General features: G+C 35.8%; 1 protein-coding gene across 1 annotated transcript; it reads right to left on the bottom strand.

Moving 5' to 3' along the window:
• Window positions 1-6,390: 6,390 nt before the first annotated feature.
• On the bottom strand, window positions 6,391-16,021 carry LOC113235084 (probable transaldolase). Its single transcript, XM_026470649.1, has 7 exons — window positions 15,588-16,021; window positions 13,203-13,326; window positions 11,873-11,980; window positions 11,427-11,558; window positions 11,146-11,271; window positions 10,733-10,958; window positions 6,391-7,494 (listed from the first exon to the last, which is right to left on the bottom strand). The coding sequence occupies exons 1-7, from the start codon at window positions 15,682-15,684 to the stop codon at window positions 7,309-7,311; spliced, it is 999 nt and encodes a 332-aa protein (XP_026326434.1). The 5' UTR covers window positions 15,685-16,021; the 3' UTR covers window positions 6,391-7,308.
• Between the last annotated feature and the right edge of the window lie 217 nt (window positions 16,022-16,238).

A 16,238-nucleotide genomic window follows, 5' to 3' on the forward strand; every position in this document is an offset into this window, starting at 1 on the left:
CCTGTGCGCCTGTGCGCCTGTGCGCCTGTGCGCCTGTGCGCCTGTGCGCCTGTGCGCCTGTGCGCCTGTGCGCCTGTGCGCCTGTGTGTGTGTGTGTGTGTGTGAGCGTGTGCATGTTCGTGTACGTGTGTGTGAGTGAGTGAAGGTTGATAGGTAAAGAAATAGGCTTAACAAGTGAAAGGCAATCTAAGATGAGGTGTTTGGTGTACTGGATAGAGTGTAACAGATCTTCAGTTTCTGCTAATTAAGTCCACGGAGCCAATTTTTAATACTTTTCTTAGAGTCAAATTTGCTTTTGTCGGTAATATGTAACTTACCATTTACTTTGTTATGAAGGTATCTACCTAGAAAAATCTCTTGCCAAAAGATGTTCTACACACATTTATTAACGGGACAACATCCCGACGGTTAGATCGGTGAGAGTAAGATTCTCGGTATTCTCTGATGTCTGGCTGCTCTTAATGCTGTTTCAGGGTGATACTTAATATGAATATTAGACGGACTGTCAACCGGCACGGCTTAAAAATGCACACTTTTATAAACCATCCTTTGGGACCTTTCCAGCGATAGCATATGTGCTGATGATGCGCCTCCCCTTGCGATTATGCATTAAGATATCAAAGACTGATATAAGGCCCTAAATCAATCTTCTTAATAATGGTGGCATCAGCAACGTGTCTTAATTTTTTATCATATATATTTGCATATATAAATATACCTAAATAAACTTATATTTACTTATAAATATACACGTTGCAGACCCTAAACCTAGACCTTTAACCGACTTCAAAAAAGGAGGAGGTTCTTAATTCGACTGTATGTTTTTTTGTATGTATGTTTCGCGATAACTCCGGTATTTGTGAACCGATTTTCATGATTCTTTTTTGTTGGAAAGAGGGTACCTCCGTAGTGGCTGTTCACGCATGATGATTCATTTTTATAAATAGCGCCTAAATTTTATTATAAGGAGCTATTATTTTAATGGGTGATTTTGCTATTCTCCAATTCTAGGCGTTTTTCTCTCAACATACTTTGAGTAGTGAGAACCGATTTTTATTATCTCCAATTTTTATTATGTACTTAGGACAACCATTGCGTAGCATGGCGCAGGTCGAGACCGAGAAGATAACAGATAAGTATTACTAATAAATTTTTATTCTGAAATGTTAACCGGAAAAGTGCATGCAGACAAGTGAACAAGACACAGATGAAATTAACTGGTAACAGTTAATAATAATTGCTATTAAGTAACTGGTAATAGTTATTTATAAACAAATGCAAATTATAAATTCGTGCAATTGAATGTTTTACATTTATTTGCGTTTCTTGCATGTGTGTGTCATTCATAATAGAGTTTTTAAAATTTTATTAGTCAGGTCAAAAGGTCGATATTTATTCTGTTCAAGGCGAAAAATTCTAGAATTAGTCACTTTTGCTTGCCTTATTCCAGCGGAACCATAATCGATTATATGAAAGTTTTACTAATTAGAGTTAAAACTAATCAGTCACAAAAAACTAGTTTTACTAGTTACGCCGTTTCAAAGCTATTGTAAGGCTGTTTTACTATACAAGCTGGAGAAGTTAATTCTGGTAAATAATAATAATTATAATAATTTCATAATAATAATTTATTTAATTTAAGCCTTTTACAAGTAATGGTGTATTATAACTAAATAAGAGCTATTTTACCATGTTTGGCTTGTTAGTAATTGACCCAAGGTTATCTGTCCCCTGACTTTCAAGCTAGGCTAACCTGTGTTATGAAAGACAGTGGTTCGGTTATTTAACAAGTTTACAAGCATATTATGGTGCAGTATAGAGAATATTACAGAAAGAAAAAGAAAACAAACAAAAGACTTAAGGTTAATGGTTAAAGTTATAGATAATGGATGCAATAAGGTGACTGTGAGAGAGTAAAAATGCGTATGTACATGCATTGGGAGTGTGTGTGTGTGTGAGAGTGCGCGCGTGCGCGCATTTGTGTGTGTGTGCGTGTGTGTGTGTGTGTGTGTGCGCGCGCGCGCGTGCGTGTGCGTATGTGCATGTGCGAGTGAGAGTGTGTGTGTGTGCGTGTTTGTGTGTGTGCATGCGTGTTTGTGGGAGTGTTTGTGCGTTTCTTCGTGAGTGATAATGAGATTTGGAGCGGACAAGAGTGTTACCTGTCTAGAGTTACAATTGGGTACGATTGACGTAAAACGAGCTATACCAATATTTGTTCTGTTTCATCATATTCAAGTGCTAATAGCCAAGTACTTATTTTATTTTTACACTCAAATTTATTGACTCTATGAAATTGTAGAGTATTATTTAGGTTGTTGTAAAGTCTAGCACTCAATGAAGGAAACTGTCTCTTGGCAAAGGTAGTACGGCAGTGTACTGCAGGACAAACTGGTCTAAGTCGTCTGGTGGGTGGGACATCAGCTCCCAATGGGAGAGACGAATGTTGACGTAAACAGGATCGAAGGATAAATGTCTTTCTTACAGTGAGTACATCCACAGCGTCCACATAAAGTTGTGATGTGGGATATCTGTACGGTTTTGTGAGCCTTCAGCGGGATGGGCAGAGCGTCTTGTAGCCAGTGTAATAAATTGCGATTTCTCTACGTTCAGTGTAAGCAGGTTATTATTAAGCCATTCCATAACCAACCTGAATGCAGATTCTGCAGAAGCAACCGTGTCGGCCCAGCCACTCCCAGAGACGAATAATGCCGTATCATCAGCGTAAGCAAAGATACGACTTTATGGAATAGTCAAACTGCACAATTCGTTAAGGTAAACCTGGAACAACGTAGGACCAAGAATACTCCCTTGTGGCACTCCGTACTCTATAGTTTCTTGCTGGCTTATGTAGGTGCCGATTTTAGTACATTGAGTTCGATTTGACAAATAATCGGCAAATATACTGTGAACTTTCCCCCTAACACCCACAGCTTCTAGTTTATTTAGTAGTAGTGGGACAGAGACGGTGTCAAAAACCTTTGAGAGGTCCAAGAAAATGCCAAGGCATTTTTGCTTTCCATCTATTTCCTTGACAGCATGTTCTACTAGAGAACCTATGGCATCCTCGGTGTATCGACCCCTTCTAAAGCCAAATTGGTTATTGGAGATGATGTTGTTGGTCTCTAGGAAGCTAACCAGTAACACTACATATAATGCTTGCCATCGAAGTGAAAAGGTTCTCGCCGATTGTTGCCCAGGTTGCGCCAAACGTACCCACCTAAGTAATGGAATGGTACGTCGTTTGCGGCGGGGAGGCCTTTCATGTACCCCAACCAAAGATGTTGTAATGGAGCCATGAAAGGATATTGTCCACGTTGTCCCTATCTACCGACCCGAGAGATAGGGTTTTCCGGAGAGATTACGGGCTCGACGGCAAGACCAGGACAGCGAGCGTACGGGTCAAGCCCTCCGTCAGTGATACGCCTTCACGGGCGTCTCTGGTGGACCCGGACTTGGGTATGGACTCGCTGGGGTTTGTGGTTAGCTGCAGAGGCGGATATGTTTGACTGAAACGGTGGTGTGCGGCCGGGGCGTCTGACTCGTCAGCTAGCGCGTCTTAGTAGCGGTCTAGTTGACGGCCTGAAGCGAGGAGACGCGCGGAGCACCGTCCGGACATTGTTCCAGGACACTGCGACTGGCAACTCCAGTACTAGCCCGTAGAGCTAGTGGAGGATGAACTAGATATCCTCCGGTCCCCTGGAACTGAGGAGACGTCGTTTTTCGGCGTCGGGAAATGAACGGGCTTTACAGCTCCGCCACCTATGAGGAGATTTAGTAGTGGACTCAGAGTCGAGGGCTTAACGGTGGCAACCGCTATTTGTATAATGTGGCATGGCTCCGGTCCCTATCTGGAAAATAGGGAGGGTACTGTACGTACCCCCGTGGCGACTCACCCGAGGCACTAACCTCTCGAAGAACCGGATGAAGTCAAGTGGCAGAGGTCTGTGACCACCCTGTACTCTAGCTGATCTGGGGTCAGAACTTGAACTTATAAAGTTCCTGTACACGCACAGGTTGTAGTGCCTTCTCGTATACCCTAAGGGTCGGTAGGGAGGGTCACTGTAATCAAGAGTAATGTAGAAAGATATGGGGCTGTCCAAGCTCGAATAAGCTTATTCCAGCGGCACCATTTTTCAATCTCGTAGACACAGCTCGTAGCTCAGATCCAAGTGCACTCAGAAATTTTACAACAAAAGCAAAATTAGATACATGCAATTTCTGACCTTTTGTATTACTCGTACGTAGGTACTTACGGCGTGGGTACAATGCGTGGGTAGTACCGATACTTTTGCATAATTAGAATTAAAATGTAAATGTAATTGTAGATTTGTACACCGCAGTGATTAATGAAACCCAATTTAGTGACTTATTTTTTATTCCAGATTCCTATTCGAATAAATACAAAAGCGAGAGTAAAACTCCGCTGTACAAATTATATGTATAGTTTAGAAGTACACAAGAGTGAATTCTGTTGCTCTAGTACTCATAGTATAGGAAATTCCCTAGTTTAAGGCCAAGTAATTGATGTGGTTGTCTGGCACATCGTTATTATTATTATAGTTTCTTGTGGCTCTCATAAACAACAGCACAAAATTAAATAATATTGTATAGTGCTCAATATGAATTAGTTTTCATGCATGACATAAGGGCTCCGTTTTTTGTACTTTTTTTAATTTATTTTATCAACTAGTTTACATCGGGGCCGAAAATCCTATTAAATAACAAGTTGATTCCGGTTTTTTGTACGCTCCCCGACACATAATTCGAGCCACCTTGCATTTTTATCCTTAAAGGGCAAGAATATAAAAATATAGTTATCGTCGAAGAAAAAATTTTCTCCGATTTTTTAAATTCAAATTTTCAATAAGGGCTTAAGGATAGTTCTTGATGAATCAAGCGTTGTTTAAGTTAAGGGCATTTAATATTGAAAATGCTAGGTGGCTCGAGATATGTGTCCGGGAGTATATAATATCAAGTGACGGGACGAACAAGTCGTGCGCCTAATAGAAAGCTACACGCCTGTCCATAACAGTTGTAGTACCACAGCTCACAGCTTTAAATTGTAAATATCTGAGAGGCACTGCCAGTGCGCCCGTCACCCTGAGGCATAAGTTGACAAGTACCACATGCCTGTAATTTCACCAGCACCCTTGTCCTTCAAAACTGGAGCGCAGTAATGCGCATACCTTATTCCAGCGTGATCATGGTCGAGTTTTTGAAATTTGACTAGCCAGTTAAAAAGTCGCTGTTTAGTCGGTTCTAGTTGTAAAAAATTAAATTTAGTCGGTCCGCCGTTCTAAAGTTATAAGGGTGTTTTACTGTCCACGCTGGAATAAGCTTTTTCCAGCGGCACTATTTCTCAATCTCGAGAACCACAACACCTAGCTTAGATCTGTTTATACTAAAAAAAGTCGTGATTTAGTCGGTTCTAGTCGTAAAAAACTAGATTTTGTCGTTAGATTTAACCGTTTTGAAGTTATTAAGGTGTTTTACCGTCTACGCTGGAAAAAACTTATTCAGGCGGCCCCATTTTTGGATTTCAAGAACCACAATTCCTAGCTTAGATATGATAGCACTCAGAAAAAGTCGTGAATTAGTCGGTTTTAAACGCGAAATTTTAGAATTAGTCGCTCCTTTGTTTAAAAGATATTAGATATTGTCAATTATTCTCATTGATAGGTACATTTACGTAGAAAAATCGTACACATCATAAAAAATGTATATCTAAGGAAGGTCTTTGCTCCAAACATTCGTTGCGAAATCAATCAAGATATCGTGTTCATGGCGATTAAAATAATTTTGAATTGAGAAAGTGTAATAAATAAAAATATTATAGTCACTTATATACTGAATTTTTAGAGTCAAATTTAACCGTAACATTAATTTGTAGTTGAAAATGACTTGCGCTATAAATTATAATAGTCATCGTTTATTCAATTAAGTCATTCATTCATTATTTGATTATTCTGATCAATAGTCGTACGCGACTGTACTCCACGCGCTTCGTTCGTCTCATATAAGCTACGAGGGAGCCCAACACGACATACATATACACTACTAAATATCATGACAATCGATAACTCGTAATGCCATTCAGGAAAAATAACTATATTTTTTGCTAATTTCCTTGTATTAAAAACTAAACATTAAAACATTCAATTACCATGTATTTAAAAAATAAACAACAAATTCTGTATATTATGCAAAATGCGTACATGAGCTCCGAGACTAACAAAAGTATAACTTTGAAATGATAAAACGGTTGTATCTTCTAAACACACAGCGACCAATTCTAAATTTGTTAAGGTGGCAGTACTTCCTTGGACGAATTCTCACAAGGAGCTGTATTGCCACTAAAGTAGTTAATTAATGGTAAAAGGATAACAATAAAAAAAATGAGAACCTTTTTTTATTTAATATCAAAATCACACACCTTACTGTATAATATTAATATCAAAATCAAAATATGGAATGTAAAAATTTGTGTGATCCCATAAATAATTTTCTTATCTTTTGTACTCTCAAATAAGTTTAAATTGATTTAGTAAAGTAGAAATATGTAGCAGAATAAGTCGTAGAAAATATCTACTATACTTGAGCTAACCACAGAAAGGTACAGGGAATTTGTGAGGCACAATCGATTAGGTAATCATTTCAGAATCCCTATAAACTATAAGTTATAGTTTATAACAATAATGTATTTATAATGTATAACTTTTCTTAAACTTTATAAGTTGTATAAAAACAGACGAGTTTACAGTTCTCATGTTTATTACAGTAGGCAAAATACGATTACTGTATGTTTCCACAATAACAGATTTATTTTGGTATGCCCATTCGTACGACATATTTCATATAAAAAATCACCTTATACTTTAATACAAAAATAACAGTTTCACTGTTGCCTTAGAAGTATTTTTGCCAGGAATATTTTCTCCGGCATACTATTATGCACTAGCAGTCCCTACGTATTATTAAAATCGTTCCCCATTAGCAACATATCATATATGCTACATACTTAGTAAACCACTAATAGGGGTGTATACATAGTATTTTGACTATGAATTGTTTTCACAAAAAAAGACTTAATGGTGCCTAAGACAGTTTCCTTTATTATATTGTATGGTTTTGGATTTCCCCATACTGACTCATAAAAAAACACTGTGTATATTGGAAACCCAGAAAACTATCATAAGTCAGGCTAATATTTACAACGTAAAGTGAAATTACAAAAAAAAATATTCTTATGCGAATAAGGAGAATGTTTTCGATTTATAACTGCTAGTACATAAACCAGTAAAGCTACATTCACTTTTTAGCTAGTAGGGTCTTGATAAGAGACTCCAGCTTTCTGGTGTCAGCAGCGAATTTGCGAATACCGTCGGAGAGTTTGTCGGTCGCCATTTGGTCTTCGTTCATATGCCAGCGGAATTGAGCCTCGGTTAGAGTAATTTTTTCGATGTCACTTTGTGCTGCTACTTTGGAGTCGAGGACCTGTAAGAATAAAACCATATTTCTTAAGGGGGATCGTCACGGTTTTATGTAACTTAATAGCCACAAGATGGCGTTGTTAAAGCGAAATAATATTTTTCAACTATTTTCAAAAATTAGCAGCCAAAAGTTATACTTTCATTGTATACGCGATTGTAGGAAGTCATGATACATTTACAATTCACATAACTTTTCACATACAATCTTTCAATTAGATAAAAATACAACATTTCCGCTCAAAATTTAGTTCCATACACATACAAAGGTATGGTCTAGTGTCCTCTTTGTCCAAAGTATAAATACTGAAAGTCTGCAGTTCAAACCTCTGGTTCTCAAATTTTTTTATATTTTGCTTTTATTTATGTTAGTAGTCGGAATTTTTATACAATATTATTTGAAAATATCATGTAAACAGTCATTTTGTTTTAAATAAAAGTATGAAACTTTTGCACATTACTTATTTGACTTGCAATTTGAGAGACGACATTCATTCTAGCAGCAGTTCCTGGACTGGCCCAGTGATTAGGGATAATTTTAGTGTAGATATGTTTTTGTGAACTTAAATTATCTCGAGAACTAAAAGAGGTTGCTAAGCTTGGAATGACATGACATTTAACATGAGTAAAAGTACTGGTTGAATGAATATAGATTTGTGTTTAGAAAGTATTTTAAAAAAATAGGATAGAAAAACATCTTGGCAGATCTAGAAGTAGCCTCCATAAGAGAATATGTGCAAACCACAATAAATATCTAGTTATGAAGATAATCCCAGTTTATATTTATTAACTACCTCTTGCTACGCGACCTGAGCTACGTCCTAGGCTGTAGCCTACAGATACTGTAGGTACTGTAGTACCTACAGATAAATAAGTATTGCGGCCGGAGTGTGACGATGATGGTCATAGTAGATAGGTAGGATAGTGCATTCAATTCTATTCATTTATTGCTTTAAATGTGGCAAGTACAATACCTGATGGTACATATAATGATGTTTACAGGAAGCAGTTTTACACATTTAGCCATTTCTGACATGCAATATATTATTAAACAAGAGTACATGCGAAAATATGTCAAAATTATAAAATTATGTTCTCAATATAATAACTACATACACCATTATAATTACAAACATTCATACAAATTAATAATTTATACACAATTTATACTATGTCACATAAATGCTTTTAGTTTTTTTTTTATCAAAATATAATATTTCCAATAAATAAAGCATTAATATTACAATAATTATTCAAATATTTCATTTATATTACAATGTTTTTTTTTTCAACCACTGTTAATAAACCCTTAAACTTATCTAATGGCGTTGCTGATTTTAGTGTGTCAGGCAAACTATTATACACTTTGACACACATTGCTTTACAACTCTTCAGGTACAATGCGGTTCGTGGTATAGTGTCCACTACCAGTCTGTTTTGGTGTCTAACAAATCGGTTTTGTTTATCTTTGGCTCGCTTGAACAAACCTTCGTGTGTTCGTACAAATGTAGACACCACCTCATATATGTATTTACATACTAGGGAGAGACATAATTCCAAGTTTCCAAAACAATGGTCTACACGATTGGGGTGGTGGTGCCCCACACATTGCTCGCACACAACTTTTCTGTGCTATAAAAAAGCCCTGTCAGCATTAGTACTTTTTTCCCCACAAAAATAATCCGTATCTAAGAATAGACTCAACATGACCTTAGTAGGCTGTAAACAGGGTTTGACGCAGGGTTTGATGTTGTCCTAAGTTTTGCCATCATATAGGCATAGCTATTTATTTTGTTACGAATTTTGTTTACGTGACATTTCCAGTTGCAGTGATCATCTATTTGAAGACTAAAGAAATCTCGTTTCATTTAGTTCCTTTAATTTCTGTCCTTCGTGATGTATATGAAGTTTATATTTACATCCGCCGTGATTTATAAATTTTATGTAACAAGTTTTGTCAATATTAACATTCAAATTATTTAATTTTAACCATTTTGTTATTGAGTTAATTGTTATTTATAATTAATTTATTATTGTCAACGTCAAGCTTTTCGTCAAGTGTTACGATTATTGAAATGTCGTCGGCAAACAGAATGCAATCGTAATTCGTCACATTAGGAAGATCATTTATATGTAAATTAAATAATAGCGGTCCCAAAACACTACCCTGAGGTACGCCGTATTCATTCAGTCTGTATTTTGATCTGTATGTCTTAATAATTCTTGATTCTGCACCCATAGTAACAATCTCGACGCACTGCTTCCAAAATGTTTTAGGTACGGTCTCATCCATTCCAGCGATTTACCTCAATTCCATAATTTTCTAGTTCATTTAACAGTATGTTGTGATCTACAAAATCGAATGCTTTTGACATATCAAAGAATATACCTACCGTGCTCTTTCTGTCATTTAAGTTACTAACTATTTTACGCATTATCTGAAAGGTTCTAAAACCAAATTTGTTCTCGTTAATTATGTCCAATCTATTTGTGAATCTTATTATTCGTTTATGCATCAACTTTTCAAGAATCTTTGACATAATCGGTACTAGTGTAATCAGTTCATAATTTGCGACGTTTTTCGTATCACCCTTCTTGTGGATTGGTTTGATTATCGATATTTTGAGCACATCTGGAAAAGTACCTAACTCAAACGATAGATTTATTAAATAAACTAGAAATGGTACCAATTCGGTTTTACGTGCTTTTATCATGTTAGTGGTAATTTCATCATAACCCGTCGCATTACGTTTATGAAATAATTATTTTAGCACTTTAGGATTGGAAAAACGGCACTTGAAAAAAATTTTTTACTGCATAAATAATTGTGCTTGCAAAAGTTCAAAAATCACTTTTTGATATTCGAGAATCTAAAATTGAGTTATATGTTGAATTTCTAAAAGGCTTTTCAAAGGTTTCTGAGAATGGATACGTACACAATCCTTTTGATACGGGAAACGCAAAAATTACAAGATACTCCTTCCTTATCCATAACCAACGAAATTGGCATTTTTAGCATAATTGAGTTATGAACATATCTGGGATCGAAACAAGAACTACAGCCCTCTATTTTTTAATCTTATATAGTTTAAGTTTTATTTATAAGCAAAATCAGTGCAATTACGAGTAAAAAATGCTTACTCGTTTCATTAGCAAACCAAAAATTTTAGATGCCAATATCTCGAAAGTTACTAAGTGTTAGTTATGACAAGGAGAGCAGAAATTGTGTAGGCAGCTAAATTTACCTTGTTCAGAGCTTGGTCACTCTTCGACAATTCATCGAGTAATTTAGGGCTTATAGTGAGTAAGTCACACCCAGCCAGTTCGCGAATCTCGCCCGTGTTACGGAATGATGCGCCCATAACTTGCGTCTTGTATCCGAATTTCTTGTAGTAGTTGTACACTCGGGTTACTGACAGCACGCCCGGGTCGTCTTTGCCTTCGTAAGTTTTTTTGGTGTGTTCTACGTACCTGTAATAAGCCATTATAATATGTACCAACTTATCAAGTACTCTTCAATTGACCACAAAGAGTTTTTAACAGACAGAAATGAGCTTCGCTTAGTCGCACTCAGGAAGTGGATATTTTCAGTGAAATACGTATTTCGAAAATTACTGTTTAATCATGTTAAAGGTTTTTTTTAATTTGATTTATTTACCAGTCCAAAATTCTTCCCACAAACGGCGAAATGAGCGTTACGTTGGCTTCAGCGCACGCAATTGCTTGGTATAAGGAAAACAGTAGAGTCAAATTACAGTGGATACCATGTTTTTTTTCCAGTTCTCTGTAAAATAAGAGCGAGACAAATCGTCAAAAATTACATATACTTTGCGGAAATGATAACATTTGCTTAACTCCACAAATTTTATATGTATCCTTAAAATATACATATTAATGTATAAATGTATATGTGTCATACATAAATTATGTTAAACTAACTTTGCAGCCTGGATTCCCTCCCAAGTTGAAGCCAGTTTGATGAGAATTCTCTCTTTTTTTATTCCATGTTCCGCAAACAAGTTTATCAGTTTAGTAGCCTTAGCTATGCTTGCCTCCTTGTCGAAAGATAATCTGTAAATTTAAAAACAGACAGAATTTTAGAATTTTCCTATAGAATATTTCGCATCAATATTGAATACGAAACAATAATAATAAATAAAAACTTATATTTCATCTACCTTTTTTCCTGGTACATTGCAAACTGTTATTTACGTAATTGTGTTCAATTTTGCAAACGCTCAAGTGCCTCTAAGGTCGCAAATTCAAAACGGTGGTGGTACGCGCAAACCTTGAACGTCCCGCTAAACGCCTCGCAGACGCAGATGCGAATTTGCGGCCTAATAGTTACATTTTAGTACCTAAACAAAATACAATAATATACACACCTGGCATCAACTTCGCAAGAAACTCTTCCTGGGATAATTTTGAGAATTTCACAACCAAATAGAACACTCAGCATGTCCAATGTCTCTGCCATTTGCTCTTCCACTGTACTGCAAATTAAAATCAATTAATGCTTTAATTGAAACTGGAAAGTAAAACTTTTGAACTACCAATGTAGGTATATTTTGTATCATATTTGAATGCTCTACAATTATTTATATTACATTTTTCTGTACTACAATACTAACACTCAATTGCTTAAACATTCAGCTTAGTTGTAATTTTTTATGTAACATGCTGCCTCAAGGTTTGTTTGGATTGAATAAAAAAGTCAACAAAATGGCAGTATTATAGTTAGCGACCTTTTTTCCATCCTCTAAGTTAGCGACACATTAAAGACATTTATCTGCACTCATTTTAGACTAACTAAAAACAACACTTTACACATTCAATCTCTATTCTCTCTTACCATTGACTTACAATTATATGGACGTCGGGTCCGCGCTAAAAAGTGTCCGAACTTATAGGGCGTTAAAATCGTATACAGAGCGTCATTCACGCTTTAGTCGTCGTTTGTTTCTTCTGACAGCGAAGGAAGCAAAATTAGACAGTACTGGGATGACATTACAATTTAAATTCAACGTTTTAGCTTTTTCATATTCCTTTACATGTCACTATGTTTAAATAGGTTGACTTGGGACATTTTTTTCGTGGTTTTTGTATTAGACCCGTCGTCCATTTATTTATAAGTCAATGTCTCTTACAAATATCTCTTTCTGTTTTGTGTTCATTCTCGTGTCTTTGTTTGAAAATGTTACTATGAAAATCATTGCTTTGAAAACTTGTTGACTATTTTATAATCTGTCAGTCTCTAGAATATTCTTCTGCTTGCCAATTGCCAGTGCCTTTTTCAAGATTTCGCCAGCATTCAGTTTTTGTAAAAAAAAATACATTCTATTCTATTTTTAAATTTCTGGCTTCTCTTTCTGGTTACACTTTTACATTTTAACCGACTTAAAAAAAAGGAGGAGGTTCTCAATAATTCGACTGTATGCTTTTTCGTATGTATGTTATGCGATAACATACACACACATTTGTGAACTGATTTTGAGGGTTCTTTTTTTGTTGGAAAGAGTACTCAATAGCGGTCCGATTTAAGAAAATATTCCACCTCTAAGGGTGCCAAACTCGGGGATGAATGACTTTTGAGGTCGGATTTTTCATATAATAATTATGGTAACCATTGCCAATGTCACTTTTGAGAATCTCTTTAAAACTGACATTGGCAATTGTACACAATTTTACAGGGCACACTGTACATCTGTCACATACCTGCCATTATCTTTGCCATACTTGATGGCTTTGTCCAACAGATGTTGATACTGCTCCATGCCCGCCGCTGATAGAATAAGGCTGGGATTGGTGGTGGCATCAGTTGGCTTGTATGCTTTCATAGCTGTGGAAGAAGGTTCATTGCTTTTGTGTAATTTATTCAGGGTATCAGTTACATTTTGCCTTACCCTACAATGCACCAAAGAGTGAAATTACGTACAAGCTGCCTGTATGACCACTTGTGTAAGTTTCATCAATTGTACTTCTTACTATAGTCTACACATTAGACGCGCGTTGACAAGATTCAGTCGCACCCAGTAAACCTCCACGTGGTCACAAATTTAGTGACGCCATAAACTAATTTGAAGGCTCTTTTGGTGCTTTCAAATTATAAGCATAAAGAAACGCTGGAGTGGCGTCATTAATTTTCATAAAATATTTAGAAGCGCAGTTGCAGCGCCACTGTCGTGACACGCGCGCGCTGCTTTGCAATCATAATTAGTGAACTAAAAATTACTGAAGCGCTAAAGCGGGAATAGCATTTACGTTCACGTTTAAATACTTAGGTCTGCTTGTTGATAATAGATTTAACTGGAAAATACATGTCTGTGAGGAATGTTCAAAGCTTAGAAAACTGTTGAATATATCACTTAAAATTGCTGTTAGATAAACATAGTCTGCATATAGTGTATTACGCATTGGTTAATTCTTTGCCGAGTTATGAGCCGAGTTGTTATAGCCGAACTTTTCAAACATACCTCAATGATGAAAAAATCTTACAAATAAGATTTTTGAAATATTTAGTAAGTCGTAAAACTAAGTACCTACAATTGTAAGGAGACTATGATAAACTATTTACGTACTGTAAAATATTTCCTGTAAAAGCAAAAGCTCAATATTGAGCTGCTATTGAAAACTGAAATTAAATATGTATATCCAAAAGTAAAATACTATTATGGTAAAAGAACCAATAGAGATTTCTTACCAATTATATTTAATATTAGATTTTTTTCAGAGGCTGAAAATTGTTAAGTAAGTTCCCTTTAAAAAAAAATTTTAAATTAATAAAACAAACTAGTGGAATAATTTCACAAAAAATAATTGAATATCAATTCAATAAAAATTTAAAATTTATACTTCTTTTTATTTATATTTCTTTAACTGCCTTTGTGGCCAAACGGTTACCATGCCGGACTGCCACGCAGAGGCCCCAGGTTCGATTCCCGGGCCGGGAGAAATATTTGTATGACCTACATTTGTTTCTCTCGTGAGTTTGGGTGTAATTTGTGGTTGTCTATATGTGTGTCCATGGCACCCGCGACACAGGGTTTCCCTAGTGTGGGGCTATGTTGAGTGTGTGTTATAAAAAAATAAAAAAATAAAAATAAAACTTCTTGAAAGCAAGTAAATTTGGTTAAAGTCTACACTGGTTTTGATAAATGTTCTTGTACTAGGTATACTATATTGGTATTAAATTATTTTTTGTGAAATTACTCAACTTGTTATAATTAATAATACGAATAAAAGAGAAAGAAAGAGAAAGAAGAAAAAACATCAAACACTTCGAAAAAATTTTGATCCGGCCAGATTCAAACCGATGTATTCTAGCAGACTGTGCCAGATTAAATAGTTTCAAAAAAAAAAAATTTCAAATATAAAAAATAGTTTCATTTCCTATGGGTAACAATCTTGAAAACCTAAGAACTCGATATGTGCTTGTTGTCAGATCTTTTGTATTTGATTTTCAATGACTTTTTTGCCATAGTGCCATCTTTCTATCTCATCCATATCAATCTTTATATTAATAATTAAAAGAATTAAAAGAAAGCACTGCAACTGTTAGGGACGGGCGTGTCGTATAACACCAGGTGCACAACTTGTTTGTCCCATCACTTAGTGTCATAAAAAAAACATACACATATATTACATACACTATATTGAACATAAACAGGTAAATGTACTGGATTTATTAAACAGTAATATACATGTGTTATATATGTTGGACCCTAATCAAACATGGTTGCTTTCAAGCAGAGATCAAGGTTGTTGACCACTACACACAACTACACTACAAATAGTCACTTAAACACAGTAACTAAGTAACATGTGCACTATAAATTAACCATTAAGGATAACATTTGCACTTAATGAAAGGACAAGGACAATGTTCTGTTCTAATCTTTAATTGGATTCTGATTTCTAATAGAGTGGTTATTAATGATAATTGATAGTTGCAGTCTATGTAACAAAATTTACTTTTAATTTGGAATTTAATTTAAGATGCCAACTACTCTAATTAATCTAATTTTTTCAATAATTCAGAGCAGCTGGGAATCTTCAGAATGTGCACACAAAATAGGTCATAATTGAAGTAAAGCTGCTAACCTTCAAAATCGCCGGTGTCCGCCACCACCGTGGAATACTGTTTCAGCTGGTCCAGAGCACTCATTTTTGTTCGCTTTGCTTGAGGTTCACCGCTCATACTGAATGTCGTAAATTCAAACCTGCTCGTAATTAGACTCTAATGATAACAAGACAGTAGAGCGTGAGCGCGGTTCGAACTAAATCAGTTACGATTACAAAACTCGCCTGAAGGTGACCCCGCACACCGCCACAGAACACTATACCGCACGCAGACCGTACCTACTAAACCAACCAACACAGAGATAACCTCTTAGACAATTTAACCTCTTAACCATGTCATTACCTCCTTTACGATTTAACACTAATTTACAACATTAATATAATTAAATTACGAAACAGGCTGAACATTAATTTAATTAAATTACGAAACAGGCTGAATAAATTGCTAAAATTATAAAAAAATAGTATAAAAATAAAATCGCTTTGCATACGTTTAACGTTGCGTGCACAGGTTGCGTGTTTAGTAACGCAGAAAATGACAATGCAAATCGAATGCCAATGAAACGATAAGGTGGATTCACAATGAACAAATTCTGGCTACATCTACATCTTTCTAGACTACTTAATGCCGCAATTTATCGCGTTGCGCGAATTAGTAGATTGTGTTGCGCG

The sequence above is a fragment of the Hyposmocoma kahamanoa genome, unplaced genomic scaffold (genome assembly GCF_003589595.1).
Source record: "Hyposmocoma kahamanoa isolate Upper Pololo Valley unplaced genomic scaffold, ASM358959v1 87, whole genome shotgun sequence".
In the NCBI taxonomy this organism is placed as follows: domain Eukaryota; kingdom Metazoa; phylum Arthropoda; class Insecta; order Lepidoptera; family Cosmopterigidae; genus Hyposmocoma; species Hyposmocoma kahamanoa.

Coding starts and splice junctions, on each gene's coding strand:
- LOC113235084 (XM_026470649.1), bottom strand. CDS start 15,684: ATGAGCGGTGAACCTCAAGCAAAGCGAACAAAAATGAGTGCTCTGGAC. Junction 13,327..15,587: donor GGACACCGGCGATTTTGAAG/GTTAGCAGCTTT, acceptor CTTCTTCCACAG/CTATGAAAGCATACAAGCCA. Junction 11,272..11,426: donor GAGGGAATCCAGGCTGCAAA/GTTAGTTTAACA, acceptor CTTATTTTACAG/AGAACTGGAAAAAAAACATG.